Source organism: Bubalus kerabau, chromosome 4 (genome assembly GCF_029407905.1).
Source record: "Bubalus kerabau isolate K-KA32 ecotype Philippines breed swamp buffalo chromosome 4, PCC_UOA_SB_1v2, whole genome shotgun sequence".
NCBI classification, from domain to species: Eukaryota; Metazoa; Chordata; class Mammalia; order Artiodactyla; family Bovidae; genus Bubalus; species Bubalus kerabau.
In genome coordinates this window covers 36,351,042-36,363,811 of record NC_073627.1, presented here as the reverse complement: position 1 = coordinate 36,363,811, position 12,770 = coordinate 36,351,042, and the positions used below count along the sequence as shown (strand labels likewise).

At 48.5% G+C, this 12,770-nt stretch overlaps 2 protein-coding genes and 1 long non-coding RNA gene across 7 annotated transcripts; 2 read left to right on the top strand and 1 right to left on the bottom strand.

Moving 5' to 3' along the window:
* The first annotated feature begins 633 nt into the window (after window positions 1-633).
* Window positions 634-2,067, top strand: RANGRF (RAN guanine nucleotide release factor). 3 transcript variants are annotated; one of them, XM_055576589.1, is made up of 5 exons: window positions 634-841; window positions 931-1,047; window positions 1,252-1,387; window positions 1,499-1,584; window positions 1,789-2,067. In XM_055576589.1, exons 1-5 carry the CDS (start codon window positions 765-767, stop codon window positions 1,910-1,912), a joined length of 540 nt encoding a protein of 179 aa, XP_055432564.1. In that variant the 5' UTR covers window positions 634-764; the 3' UTR covers window positions 1,913-2,067. The 3 variants fall into 3 exon arrangements, with proteins under 3 accessions (XP_055432564.1, XP_055432565.1, XP_055432563.1); XM_055576588.1 differs by having other exon boundaries at window positions 636-841; window positions 1,252-1,408; XM_055576590.1 differs by lacking the exon at window positions 1,499-1,584 and having other exon boundaries at window positions 1,252-1,408.
* Window positions 2,068-2,211: 144 nt separating this feature from the next.
* On the bottom strand, window positions 2,212-6,007 carry SLC25A35 (solute carrier family 25 member 35). 2 transcript variants are annotated; one of them, XM_055576586.1, is made up of 5 exons: window positions 5,044-6,007; window positions 3,895-3,960; window positions 3,290-3,442; window positions 2,803-2,937; window positions 2,212-2,639 (listed from the first exon to the last, which is right to left on the bottom strand). In XM_055576586.1, the coding sequence occupies exons 1-5, from the start codon at window positions 5,416-5,418 to the stop codon at window positions 2,466-2,468; spliced, it is 903 nt and encodes a 300-aa protein (XP_055432561.1). In that variant the 5' UTR covers window positions 5,419-6,007; the 3' UTR covers window positions 2,212-2,465. The 2 variants fall into 2 exon arrangements, with proteins under 2 accessions (XP_055432561.1, XP_055432562.1); XM_055576587.1 differs by lacking the exon at window positions 3,290-3,442.
* An 11-nt stretch (window positions 6,008-6,018) lies between these two features.
* Window positions 6,019-12,480, top strand: LOC129649302 (uncharacterized). 2 transcript variants are annotated; one of them, XR_008713077.1, is made up of 4 exons: window positions 6,019-6,178; window positions 6,396-6,490; window positions 7,055-7,185; window positions 10,268-12,480. It is a non-coding gene; the product is annotated as an uncharacterized LOC129649302 (long non-coding RNA). The 2 variants fall into 2 exon arrangements; XR_008713076.1 differs by having other exon boundaries at window positions 6,156-6,235.
* Window positions 12,481-12,770: the final 290 nt, after the last annotated feature.

The window sequence follows — 12,770 nt, the reverse complement described above, 5'->3', positions numbered from 1 at the left end:
AATCTATAAAAGAAAAACAACAGAGTTTATTTCGTGCTTCCGTCCAGGTGTGTCTGTGTGTGTAGGGGTGGGGACCGCCTCCTCCCCACACCTCCATCCCTTCGCCTCACCTCAGCTCCCGAGGGAAGATATGAGAGGATTAGATATATAATCCCCAGGTTGGGTCTTGCTTTCAGGAAGGCGTGAGGCCTGAATCCTAACCCGATCCCCCCACACCTGGCCCCATTGTTTACCTAATTCCCTGCATCCGGGAATTAGCGATCTGGTTGGCAGTCCGTTCCCTGTCAAGAGGCCCCGAGAGTGATATGGGGAGACCCTGAAACTATCCCCCCTCTACACACCTCAGGAGACCCCACAAACACGTCAGTCCTTTGGATGAGTAACGGCCCCTAAGGAGGTTCTCAAGCGACATTCTTAGAAAGCACGACCCCTTTAAAACGAGGAGGCCGATGGGCGCGGGCTAGTGACCAAGTGGGCGTCACAAGTCCTAAACCGAGGTCTTAGCTCCTAGTGGACCCCGCGGCCCCGCCCCGCGCCCTCCCCAGAGCTTGGCTTCCGGGAGCAGCTCCGCTGGGGCAACGCCCCCAAGGCGCGGGCGCCAATTGGCCAGCGCGACCGCGGGGCGGGGCCAAATCTTAAAGAGTCGGAAGCCAAGGGCGACCTGGAGGTGGCCACGGCTGCAGAGAAACGCAGGGAAGTGATGGCACGTGGCCCCATGTGAGTTTCTTTTAAATCTCTAATGCCTATACTCTAGTCTCAGGCCCATGGAGCCCACGCGAGACTATCCACTGTTCGGGGGCGCCTTCTCCGCCACTCTCCCTCCGGGGGCCATTGACGTAAGGTGAGACGGCCCAGGCACCAAAGGAATTTGACCAGGTGGGTTGCGGGAAGAAACTGGGGTCAACCAGGGTCTACCTCGCCTCTCTCCAGCGACCTCCGACCGGTCCCGGACAATCAAGAAGTTTTCTGCCATCGCGTGACAGACCAGAGCCTGATAGTCGAACTTCTAGAGCTGCAGGCCCACGTGCAGGGCGAGGAGGCTGCCCGGTGAGGGAGGCGGGCCCGCGGCTGGCCAATGGGAGGGCCGGAGCCGAGGGAGTGGGCGTGGCCTGTGGCTGGACGGTTAATCAGGGTAATGAGAACTCCAAGGGCAACATGTTATCACTGGAAGCGAGAGCAGCTTAGGATTTAACAGATACTTGAAAGGGCAGTAACAAATGCCCCTCCCTGACCCTGCTCCCTCAACTCCAGGTACCACTTTGAAGATGTTGGCGGGGTGCAAGAGGCTAGGGCTGTGCAAGTGGAGACTGTGCAGCCCTTAGTTTTGGAGAACCTGGCCCTGAGGGGCTGCTGTCAAGAAGCCTGGATCCTCTCTGGCCAACAGCAGGTAGCTAAAGAAAATCAGCAGGTGAGGGTCAGAGAAGTGTGAGACGTCCTGGAGGGGTTAAGGGGGTGGCACTGGGGAATCAGGTAAGCATCCGGACTCTGATCCCTTTAGGTAGCCAAGTATGTGACACTGCATCAGGCTTTGCTGCGGCTGCCCCAGTACCAGACTGATCTCCTTCTCACCTTCAATCAGCCCCCGTAAGGATAGAAAGGGCACGTGGATAATGATTGGGTCCCCAGGGGAATTAGGCTTGGAGGGGCAGAGTAGGGAGACTGGCTGGTGGGGGCCTCCAAGGAAGTGGGAGTGGGCAACGAGTTTGGGGTCACAGATAACCAGGTCTTCTGGGGAAATGGGAGCTTCAAGGCCTAGATGATGTTCTGTATCTGTTCCCCACCCCCAAGCCCTGAGAATAGGTTATCTCTTGGCCCGGAAAATCTGTCAATTCCTCCCTGGAGCCTGGGCGACTTTGAACAGCTTGTGACCAGTCTGACCCTTCACGATCCCAACATCTTTGGTCCCCAGTAAGGATGCTGAAATGCTGCATAATGCTTCTGAAGACCTGAGGCTTCTGTTCTGCAAGGGGAACAAAGGGTTGGATACACTCCCCTAATTCCTTTCCAGTGCATAAACACAAGACACCTCCTCTCTGCAGAAATAAACTTGCTTTATAACCAATATAATCTCTGTGCCTTTGAAATCTAACAGAACACCTGGGTCCCCCCAATTCCCTTTGGTCTTGGACAGGTGAAGTTAAAATTATACATGGGATCAGAAGGGACCCAAGGCCGGCAGTGGAGAAAGGGAGGAAACACACTTTGGAGTGACAGGTTCAGCCCTGAGAGAGCGGTGTGAAATGTGTAGGAGTACAGGCAGGGAAGGTTTAAAGCAACACCCAAGAAAGGGAGGGAAACTATCCCTTGTAGTGATTCAATCCTGAGAAATCAGATGGGGAGTGGTGTTGGCGGTCCCCCTCGGATGGATGAAAGGTCATCTGGTCAGAAGTCTCCCGGTAATAAAAAATGGAGTCGGAAGAGTCCAAGGAGTGCTGATTTGCTGGAGTGGGGAAGAGCGGCTGTCGTTATTTGGTGTAGGTGTAGTAGACCATGCGCAGCTGGTCCCAGAAGAAGAGGGAAAGGATGGTGTGGGGGCCAAGGCGGAAGTAGGAGGCACCTATTCCCTTGTACATGCCAAAAATGCCCTCTGTCCGAGCCGTCTGCAGCAGAGCATCCAGTAACCCCCGGTACATGAGGCCCTGAGAGGTGGGAGAGGAAAAGCAGAGAGAAGGAGTTTGTCAGAACCCACCAGGAGCCTCACCTCAGTAGGCTGCATTTTAGGGTTCCTACCTCCACCCACAATCTGCTTTCCCCCATCCCCCAGCTCTCCCTGCCTGCCCACACCCCAGGGCACTCCCTTACCTTGCCCTGAGCATCTGTGGGCTGGTTGTACAGCCTGGTGCTGACCACGTCAAAGGGTGTCATGGCCAGGACCACCGCAATGCCACTCACCATGGCGGCCGCCAGAGCCACCTTCCAGCTCTGGGGTGGAAATATCTAATGGGGGAGGGAGGGAGAACTCTGTCAGCCAATCGTTCAACCCCACAGAAAGGCCAGGCCCTGCACTGGGGATACAGGAAAGAGCCGGTAACTCAGGGAGCTTCCACTCCACCGGTGATAACACTGACGGAGAAAGAGTGCAAGGCACTGAGGACTCAGGCACACCTGGGTGGAAGGCACAAGAGAACTGTGGGAAGGTTAGAAAGAGACAGTGGCCCCCCAAGACTACCTGCTACCCCCTCACATTGAACGTTGGCACTGTCCCACTTCAAACTGAGCCCGCTTCAGGTTGCCCCCCGCACCCCGGCCCACATTCTCAGGGTGGCCCCACCCCTTCCCCAGGCAGTACCTCCCACTGGGTCATGAGGTCCTTGGTGGAGGAGAAGGTGCACAGCTGGGTGGAGGAACCGACGATAACTCGGGGCAGGCCGCCCAGGGCCCCACGCCACAACCCCACCAGACCATGTTTCTGGCCAATCTTGGTTAGTGCCTGAAACATGCCCTGGTGGGGGCGGGGGGAAAGACCATGGGGGCAGGGTTCAGTCACCCAAGCATCAGGGGCTGCTACCTCCTAACAGTGACAAGGATGGGTCCATCATAGGCACTCCAATGTCTAGACAACCAGTTCTATGTAGGCTTCGAGCATGAATGTGGCCCTCAGTTATCGACCAACCTATCCTTCTCTCCCTCGCCACCCCAGAACAGGGCAGGGTGTATGCAAGTGAGGACACTAGCAGGTCAGGAGGATGGGGCAGGAGAAACAGGTGCAGAAGACTAGAGGAACTGGGAACATATGGGAAAGAGGGTTTGGGTGGATTCCAGGGGTAGAGTAGGGCTGAACTGATGGGCGGAGCAGATCTGTGGCTGGGTTGGAGCTGCTGGGTACAGGCAGAAAGCTGGGGGAAGAAGGGAGAGAATGGGCAGGGACTCAAGCCAGGGGTGGAAAACCCTCACCTGATGATTATACTGGTGCCCCACAGCGATTTCTGTGGCTGCCTGTGCTTGGAGGTGTGTCTTCACCTGGGAAAGACAGAGTATTACAGCCTATGGCTCAGAGGTCAGCCTCCCACCTCAGAAACCCAAATGCCTGACCCCCTCACACTTTCTCTAGGGTATTCAGCAATCAATATCCTTCTAATCTGATAATTATTGTTGTTCCTACTTAACAAATTGGTCATGAGACTGTGTTCCTTGGCTCCAATCCCGGGGGATGGATCTCCTAGCACTGTGAGGCACCCCACCCCCTCTACATCCTCCCTCCTTTGGGGTAGGGGTGGGGGATGGAAAATGGCAACATTTCCTAAGAATGTTCACATTAGGCGAGACCTGGTGTCCAGCCTCTCATGCCACCTCCTGTTCTCAGACTGGCAGACAGAATCTTCAGCCACTACCATGACCAGGCTCCAACATCAGACTCTGGGGCAGGTTGTGAGGGGTCCCCTGCAAAACTTGCTCTCTGGCCTCCAGCTGGCTTTGGAGAGATCACTGTCCCTGAACCTCATAACCTGGGAGGGAAACCAGATTACCTTTCCTTCTACAGACCTCACTGCCTCACAGTGTCTTTCCAGAGAGAGAGCTAAGCAGAGCCTTGTTCTTATTTAGTCACTCAGTAGTGTCTGATTCTTTGGCGACCCCATGGACTATAGCCCGCCAGGCTCCTCTGTCCATGGGATTTCCCAGGCAAGAATACTGGAGTGGGTTGCCATTTCCTTCACCAGGGGATCTTCCCAACCCATGGGAAGATCAAATTCACATCTCCTGCATTGGAGGTGAATTCTTTACCACTGAGCCACCAAAGAAGCCAAGCAAGGACTGGACTGGTCCTAGCAATAAGCAGCTGTGTGACCTTGAGCTAGTCATTTCCTTTTCTGGGCCTCAGGCTCCTGACCCTTCACCTATACCAGATAACTCAGAGGCAGACTACAGGATGGTAATTCTGTGATGCCCAGGACCTCCCCCAATCCCCAGACTCGCTGAAGTATGTTAATCAAACCGCTCATCTTCCCCCTACACAAATCCACTTCCAACCTCAGTGAAGGCCCAGGCACCCACCCTGCACCAAGGATCTTCCTGGAAGGCCCCAGGCAAGACCCTTCTTCTCACCATGTAAATGGGGCTCCCCAAGTAGGCTCCCATGACCCCAGCCAAGGCCCCAGCTGCGGCGCTGCGAACAGGGTTGAGCGTGCCTTCAGCCGTATGCAGGTAGCCCCCAGCTTCTGCCAGCCCGTAGGTGCCCAGCCGGATGCCGTTCATCAGAAACTGGTATAAGAGGGCAGGGGCCAGGCCCTTCTGCAGGGCCGCCAAGCCGTCCACCTTGCCGATGGTGATGAAGGCATGGAAGACGTTTCGGTAGTGCCGTTGGTAGGTGCCGGGGGCCCGCAGTTCTCCCTGCAGTTGCATCCTGGTCTTCACCACCTCCAGGGGATTGGTGAACAAACAGGCCCCGCAGGCTGCCAGGCCGCTCATCAAGAAGTCCATGGTGGGACAGCAGTAGCAGGAACTGGCCCAGGGGTAAGAAAGTTAAAATTAACTTCAGAATTGAGGTCAGAATATCCTGGGGAGAGCCTCAGTTCCAGCGGTCCAGGCTGCAGGGAGGTAGAAATTTAGAGGTCTGGAATCTATACAGTGTCAGGGTCAGATGTCAAGAGGTCAAGGGTTAGCTGGAATTTGGGAGTCAGGAGATGGTAGAGAGAAATATGAGTTTAGGAGAGTCTGGCGAGAAGGCTATGACAGGGACTTGTTAATTAAGGGATTTGAGGTCAAGGAGGGACAGAAGTCAAGAGGACAGCAGGTGGGATGCTTACTTAGGATGGCCAGACACGGGGGCCGGGAGTAGGGGAGAGAAAAGCGGAGTTGGGAGACGCGTGCGGGGGAGGAAGGGAAAAGAAAATCAGCAGATGAAGGAAGGAGAGGACCAGGAGAAGATCCGGTAGCGTCCCCGGGGCAGCAGCGAGGTCTGAATCCGGGAAGGAAGTCCAGACTCAGCAGAGGATGAGCGCCCCCAGGCATCTGCTGGAGCCCTCAGCAGCTTCACCCCGGGTAGCCTACAGAGGCCTGGCCACCACACTCCAATCACTGGAGAGCAGCGCCCAATGAGGAGCCTTGGAGAGGCGTAGCCGAGAGCCGCAGCCAATCAACGCCGAGCCGGCTCGACGGCCAATGGGAGGTGCTCCAGGCGACCCGGCCCCCGGAATCTGCAGAGAAGCGGTTGGAGTTAACTCTCCACACCCCGGCACCGGTACCTGGGCTGTCGACTCGGAGTGCTGGGAGGGGTCCCCGAGGAGCAGAGTTTTTTGTGTGTTTGTTTGTTTGTTTTTTATCACTGGTAGGGAGGAGGAGAGGTTAGACCCTGGGTCACTGGACAGGCGCAGAAGCCGAGTGCGGAGACAGCAGTTCATTGGCCTGTTTGGGGCTGCTCCTTTTGCGAACCGAAGGCTCCCCTTCTTCTATTCCAGGTCGTCGCCGGGTGGGGCTGCCAAACTGTATATCCACTCCTCGGATCGACGTCAGGAGAACTCGCCCCTGGACTGAACAGATATCCTTAGACTGAGTAAAATGTTTGCATAATAGGTTCCAGGGCGGGGATGTGGTGCCTGCGGGTGCAGAGGAAGGGGTCCTGAAGGATCGCAGGGAACATAGTCACATCCTTATACTCTTTTGATCCTCACAGCAACCCAGAGGAGAAGGGCAGGCAGGCTGAGGAGGGTGGGATTTTGATCCCTGAGCCTAGGTTATACAAGGCCAGCAAGTGGTGGAAGAGGTCTTGAGACTCTGGACTCCTGTCCTTGTTCATGAGCCTGGTAATGGTTAATTATGCAAGGACTTCTGAGAAAAGAGGGGGAAGGCTTTGGAGAAAGATAGCAGGAGAACAAGGGATGTCTTCTGGGGTGAGAGAAGGAGTTAGGGGGGCACAACTGACCTAGAGAATCTTTAGAGGTCCAGTTTGGGTCTTCCTACTTACCAGCTGGATGGCCTTAGGCAAGTTACTTAACATCTCAGAGCTTTGTAAAATGGGAATGATAATTATGTATTGCGTAAGCCTGAGTGAAAGTGTTTTATTTTCTCTATATGCTCAATTAGTCTCCTTGTGCCCTTGCATATCCTGTTCCCACAGCACCCTTATCCTGCTACTGCTGCTACTGCTAACCCTTATCCTGGTAACCTCCAAATCACTCTTCAACTTGAGTTTCATCTCTCCTGATCCTTGAAGCTTTTTAGCCACTTCCATCCTGCTTTGTTGCTCAAGTAAGTGAGAAACCTTTGTTTCTGATTTGATTAGCAATTGTTTACTCTGACTCCTCCACTACAATGGGAGTTCTTGAACACTCCCAGGGCTGGGGAGCTGAGACTGAGTCTTTTCTCACCAGTTTACTGCTAAATCACAGATTTTGAATCAGGTAGGAGGTGTGGAGCAGATAATGGGGCTTCTCAAGAGAGGGTCTGAAAAGGTCCCCTGAAAATGTCCAAGGAATGCTCCACAAATGCCTCCCCCTGCTGGCTGGGATTATTACCTGAAAAACTGGATTTGTCTCAGTGAGTGTCGAGTCAAAAGACACAACCAAGCTAAAGTGTGAGAGAAGGAAGACTTGTAAGTAAGGAGAATACCAGTAATATTTCCCAAAGCAGTGTTTCCCGAACAGCAAAATTAGGAAAATTTGAAGCTAACGGTATGTGCATATTCATGAAGAGGTTTGGCTGGGGTTTGCTTATACATGACGGGGCTTGAGCAGAAGAGAATCCTGCACAGAGTAGGGGCAAAAGTCCAAGCTTTCATTGATTGAAATCACAAACGACAGAAGAAGGTTAACATCATCATTCCTTAGGTTCCCACCCGTCTGCAGGTTTTAGCCAGAAGTTACCATTCCCCACCTGTGTGTGGGGGCCTTTGTTCCCCTAGAACAACTCAAAGATCAGATTGTTATGTATATCCTTTGAGGAGGACCTCAGTTCAGTTCAGTTCAGGCGATCAGCTCAGTCGTGTCCGACTCTTTGCGACCCCGTGGACTGCAGCACACCAGGCTTCCCTGTCCATCACCAACTCCCAGAGCTTGCTCAAACTCATGTCCATCAAGTCAGTGATGCCATCCAACCATCTCATCCTCTGTTGTCCCCTTTTCCTCCTGCCTTCTATCTTTCCCAGCATCAGGGTCTTTTCCAATGAGTCAGTTCTCTGCATCAGGTGGCCAAAGTATTGGAGCTTCAGCTTCAGCATCAGTCCTTCCAATGAATATTCAGGACTGATTTCCTTTAGAATTGACTGATTTGACCTCCTTGTGGTCCAAGGGGCTCTCAAAAGTCTTTTCTAACACCACAATTCGAAAGAGGAGGACCCAGGACTCTTGTTTTGTCACTGAACTGTTGCTTCTAAATGCTTTACTCTGTTCATGCATTCTTTTGTTCCTCTATGATTTTAATTACTGAGATCTGTTCTAGGGTAAACATTGTAGGCAGGCTTGGATCACAAAATGGCTTCTCTTGTCAAGAAAGCCATGTGGGGTTCTCTCTCTCCCAGACCCCTACCCTATCTGCTTGTAGGATGAGAGCTCATCATTGTTTTAATTTTTGAGTTTATACCAGTGGTTCTCAAAGTACAGTCCTTGGAACAACAGCAGCAGCACCTGGGGACTTCATGTGTGTGTGTGTGTGTGTGTGATGTGTGTGATGTCGTGTCCAACTCTTCCTCACCCCATGGACTATATGTAGCCCACCAGGTTCCTCTGTCCATGGGATTCTCCAGGCAAGAATACTGGAGTGGGTTGCCATTTCCTCCTCTAGGGGATCTTTCTGGCCCAGGAATGGAACCCGCGTGTCCTGTGTTTCCTTCAGGCGGGTTCTTTACCCCTGAGCCACCAGGGAAGCCCCAGGGGACTTCATAGCAATGCAGATTCTCTAGTCCCACACTAGATCTCTGGTGCTGAAGATGGGGCCTGATGAGACGCTTAACAAACCCACTAAGATATTTTGATATGTGCTAAAATTTTAGAATTACTGGCTGAAGCCTTTCATTTGTAATATCCAGACATCCTATAGATAGACAACTTTTAAAGTGTTATTATTTTTAAAACAATCTTAATTTTTAAAACAGTTTTAGATTTATAGAAAAATTATAAAGACACTATGAGACTTCCCACATCCAATTTCCTTCATTCAGTTCAGTTCAGTCACTCAGTCATGTCCGACTCTTTGCGACCCCGTGGACTACAGCACGTTAGGCTCCCCGTCCATAACCAACTCCCTGAATTTACTCAAACTCATATCCATCGAGTCAGTGGTGCCAACCAACCATCTCATGCTCTGTTGTCCCCTTCTCCTCCTGCCTTCAGTCTTTCCTGGCATCAGGCTCTTTTCAAATGAGTTAGTTCTTCATATCAGGTAGCCAAAGTATTGGAGTTTCAACTTCAGCATCAGTCCTTCCCATGAATATTCAGGACTGATTTCCTTTAGGATGGACTGGCTGGATCTCCTTGCTGTCCAAGGGACTCTCAAGAGTCTTCTCCAACACCCCAGTTCAAAAGCATCAGCTCTTTGGCGCTCAGCTTTCTTCACAGTCCAACTCTCACATCCATACATGAGTACTGGAAAAACCGTTTCCTTCATTATTAATATCTTACATTAATATTGATGGGAATAGAATAGGGTGGTTATATAGGTAGTTGTAGACATCCCAGTATATAGACAGAGAAGGAAACCTAGAAAACTTTGGGAGACCACTGTAAGTTAATGATAACTCAAGAAAGTTATTGGAACATTGTTCAATGAAGCAGGCTTGCTTAACTATAAAACCATAAACAAAACCACAAGGCCATTAGATGGGAGAAAAATGTCACCACCCTTCTACTAATGCAGTAATCCTAGTTTGACCTCAGAGGGTCAGACACTTTCCTGCCTAATATGAAGGAGGAGCTAGTGATGCATGTCTGCATCTATGTCTTCTTGAAGAAGGCAGTCTTTTCCCCTCCCCCCTTTTCATTATAGAATTGTAGCCCATTCAATCCCCGGGGCAGAGTTTCCCAGCTGCCCAGAAGCATCTCTCACAATAAATCTACTTGTCTATCACTTTGCTTCTCCCTGAATTTCCTCTGCACTGAGACACAAAGAACCTGAACCTCAGTGAGTCCAGACATCAGGTGAGTGATTCTAATTAAAAGGTTGTGGGTTCAAGTCCCAGACTTGGTTTTGGCTGGGTCTGAGTCCCAATCTGAGGTAAATGATTTCAATATGATATATTGATATTGTTACAATTAATGAACAATTATTAATGCATTATTGACATCCATACTTTTCCAGATTTCTTTCATTTTTCTATGAAGTTTTTTTTCTGTTTTAGGATTCCATCCAGGAATTGCATTCACTTGTGGTTTCTCCTCAGGCTCCTCTTGGCTGTCATGGTTTCTCTGACTCTCCTTGTTTTTGATGACCTGGGCAGTTTTGAGAAGTACTGGCTAGGTATTTTGTAGAATGTCCTTCTATTGTTTTTTTTTTCTTTTATCATGACTGGAGTGAGGTTGTGGGTTTTGGGGAGGCAGACCACACAGGCAACAGTCATTCATCACATTATGTCAAAGGTGCTACCGCATACATACTGTCTGTCAAAATGACATCATTGTTGATATTGACCTTGATCACCAGGCTGAAGTAGTGTCTGTCAGGTTTCTCTGTAGAAAATTTATTAGAATTTTTTCCTCCTTTCCACAGTGCATTCTTTGGAAGGAAATCACTACATACAGGCCACATTTAAGGAATGGAGAGTTAGACTCCACTTCCTTGAGGGAGAAAAATCTATATAAATTATTTGGAATTCCACATGGGAGATTTGTTTGCCCCATTTATTTATTTATTCAACTATTTATTTCTATCTATGGAATCATGGATATTTATTTTATATTTTGAGTTATAATCTGATATACTTTATTTTGTTGTTTATAATGTTCTAACTTTGGCCTTTGAGAACTCTTTTACTAGATTTCTATGTTTTCTTTATTTTTTTGGCCACACTGCCCAGCTTGTGGGATGTTAGTTCCCTGACCAGGGATTGGCCTGAGCCCTCAGCAGTGGGAGTGACAGAGTCCTAACCACTGGACTGCCAGGGCATTCGATTTCTATGTTTTCTTGACATATCCTCATCAAATCTTTTTTAAATCAAACTATTTATTTTGTGAGCTGGATTCGACTTTGAGATCTTTCCCCCACCAGGGATCAAACCCTGGCCACAGTAGTGGAGGCGCAGAGTCCTAACCACTGGACGGTCAGGGAAGTCCCTATCCGTCCAGTGGTTAAGACTTCATCTTCCAATGCAGAGGGTGCTGCATTGATTCCCGGTTGGAGAACTAAGATCCCAGATGCCTGACAGCCAAAAACATAAAACAGAAACAGTACTGTAACAAATTCAAAAAAGGCTATAAAAAATTCTTGTAAAAATTTTGTTTCTTTACTTTTTGGCAATGTAAGATGCTCCAGGCTCATTTTGTGTATTTTCTGCCCTAGTTCTAGTGTCAGCTATTTGTCCAAGGAGCCCTAGTTTGTTTTATTGAGGAATAGTATTAGAACTAAAATCTGAGCACTGGCTGTGCTTGATGCCATTATGTGCCATTACTTCTAGACTCTTTCAGCGGGAGTGCATGTATTAACATGTTCTGTAAGCTTTAAGGCTTTTGACAAATGCATTATATGAGTAGTATTATACAAAATATTCTCATCACTTCCCCCTTCAACCCCCGCCAAAGAAAATCCTCTGTATTTCACCCGTTCAACCATCCCTGGCAACTACTGGTCTGTCTATTGTCTCTGTAGTTCTGCCTTTTCCAGAATATTATATAGTTGGAATCATAAAAGAATGTAGCCTTTTCAGACTGGCTTCTTTGACTTAACAATATGCATTTAAGTTTCATCAATATCTTTTTAGGCCTTGATAACATTTGATTATTGAATAATATTCCATTTTATGAATGTACCACAGTTTGTTTATCCTTTCATGTGTTGAAGGACATCTTTGTTGCTTCCAGTTTTTGGTGATGATGAATAAAGTTGCTATAAATGTTTGTGTGCATTTTTTTAATATATATAGACATTTGTTTTCAAATCAGTTGAGTTTATACCTAGGAGTACGATTGCTGAATTGATTGGTAAGACTATGTTTAGCTTTGTAAGAAATTGCCAAACTCTTTTTTTGCCATGTAGGTTATTACAGAGTATTGAGCAGAGTTCCCTGTGCTATACAGTCATTCTTGTTGATAACCTATGTTATATACAGTATTGTTAATTATAGTTGACATTTTGTATATTAGATCCCCAAAACTTATTCATCTTATTGTTGGCAATTTAAACCCTTGTATATATTATATTCTTTAGTGAGGTGTCTATTCAGATCTTTTCCCTGTTTTTAATTGGATTGGTTAGCTTTCTGGTTGTTGAGTTTGAGTTATTTGTGTATTTTGGATAACAGTCATTTATCAGATATGTTTTTTGACTATTTACTCCCAGTCTATGACTTGTCTTTTCATTCTCTTAATAGTATCTTTTATAGAGCAGAAGGTTTTAATTATAATAAAGTCTAACATCAATTTTTTTCTTTCATGGATCATGTTTTAGGTGTTGTAACTAAAAACTTACTGCCAAACCTAAGGTTGCCTAGATTATCTCCTACATTTTCTTTTAGAAATTCTGTAGTTTAGGTCTATGATTTACACTCAGGTCTATGATCTTTTTTGAGTGTGAATGAGGTAAGGTCTGTGTCATTTTTACATATGGATATCAGTTGTTTCAACAACTTTTGTTGAAAACAGTGGCCTATCTCCATTGAACTGTCTTTGCTTCTGTTGTCAAAAATCAGT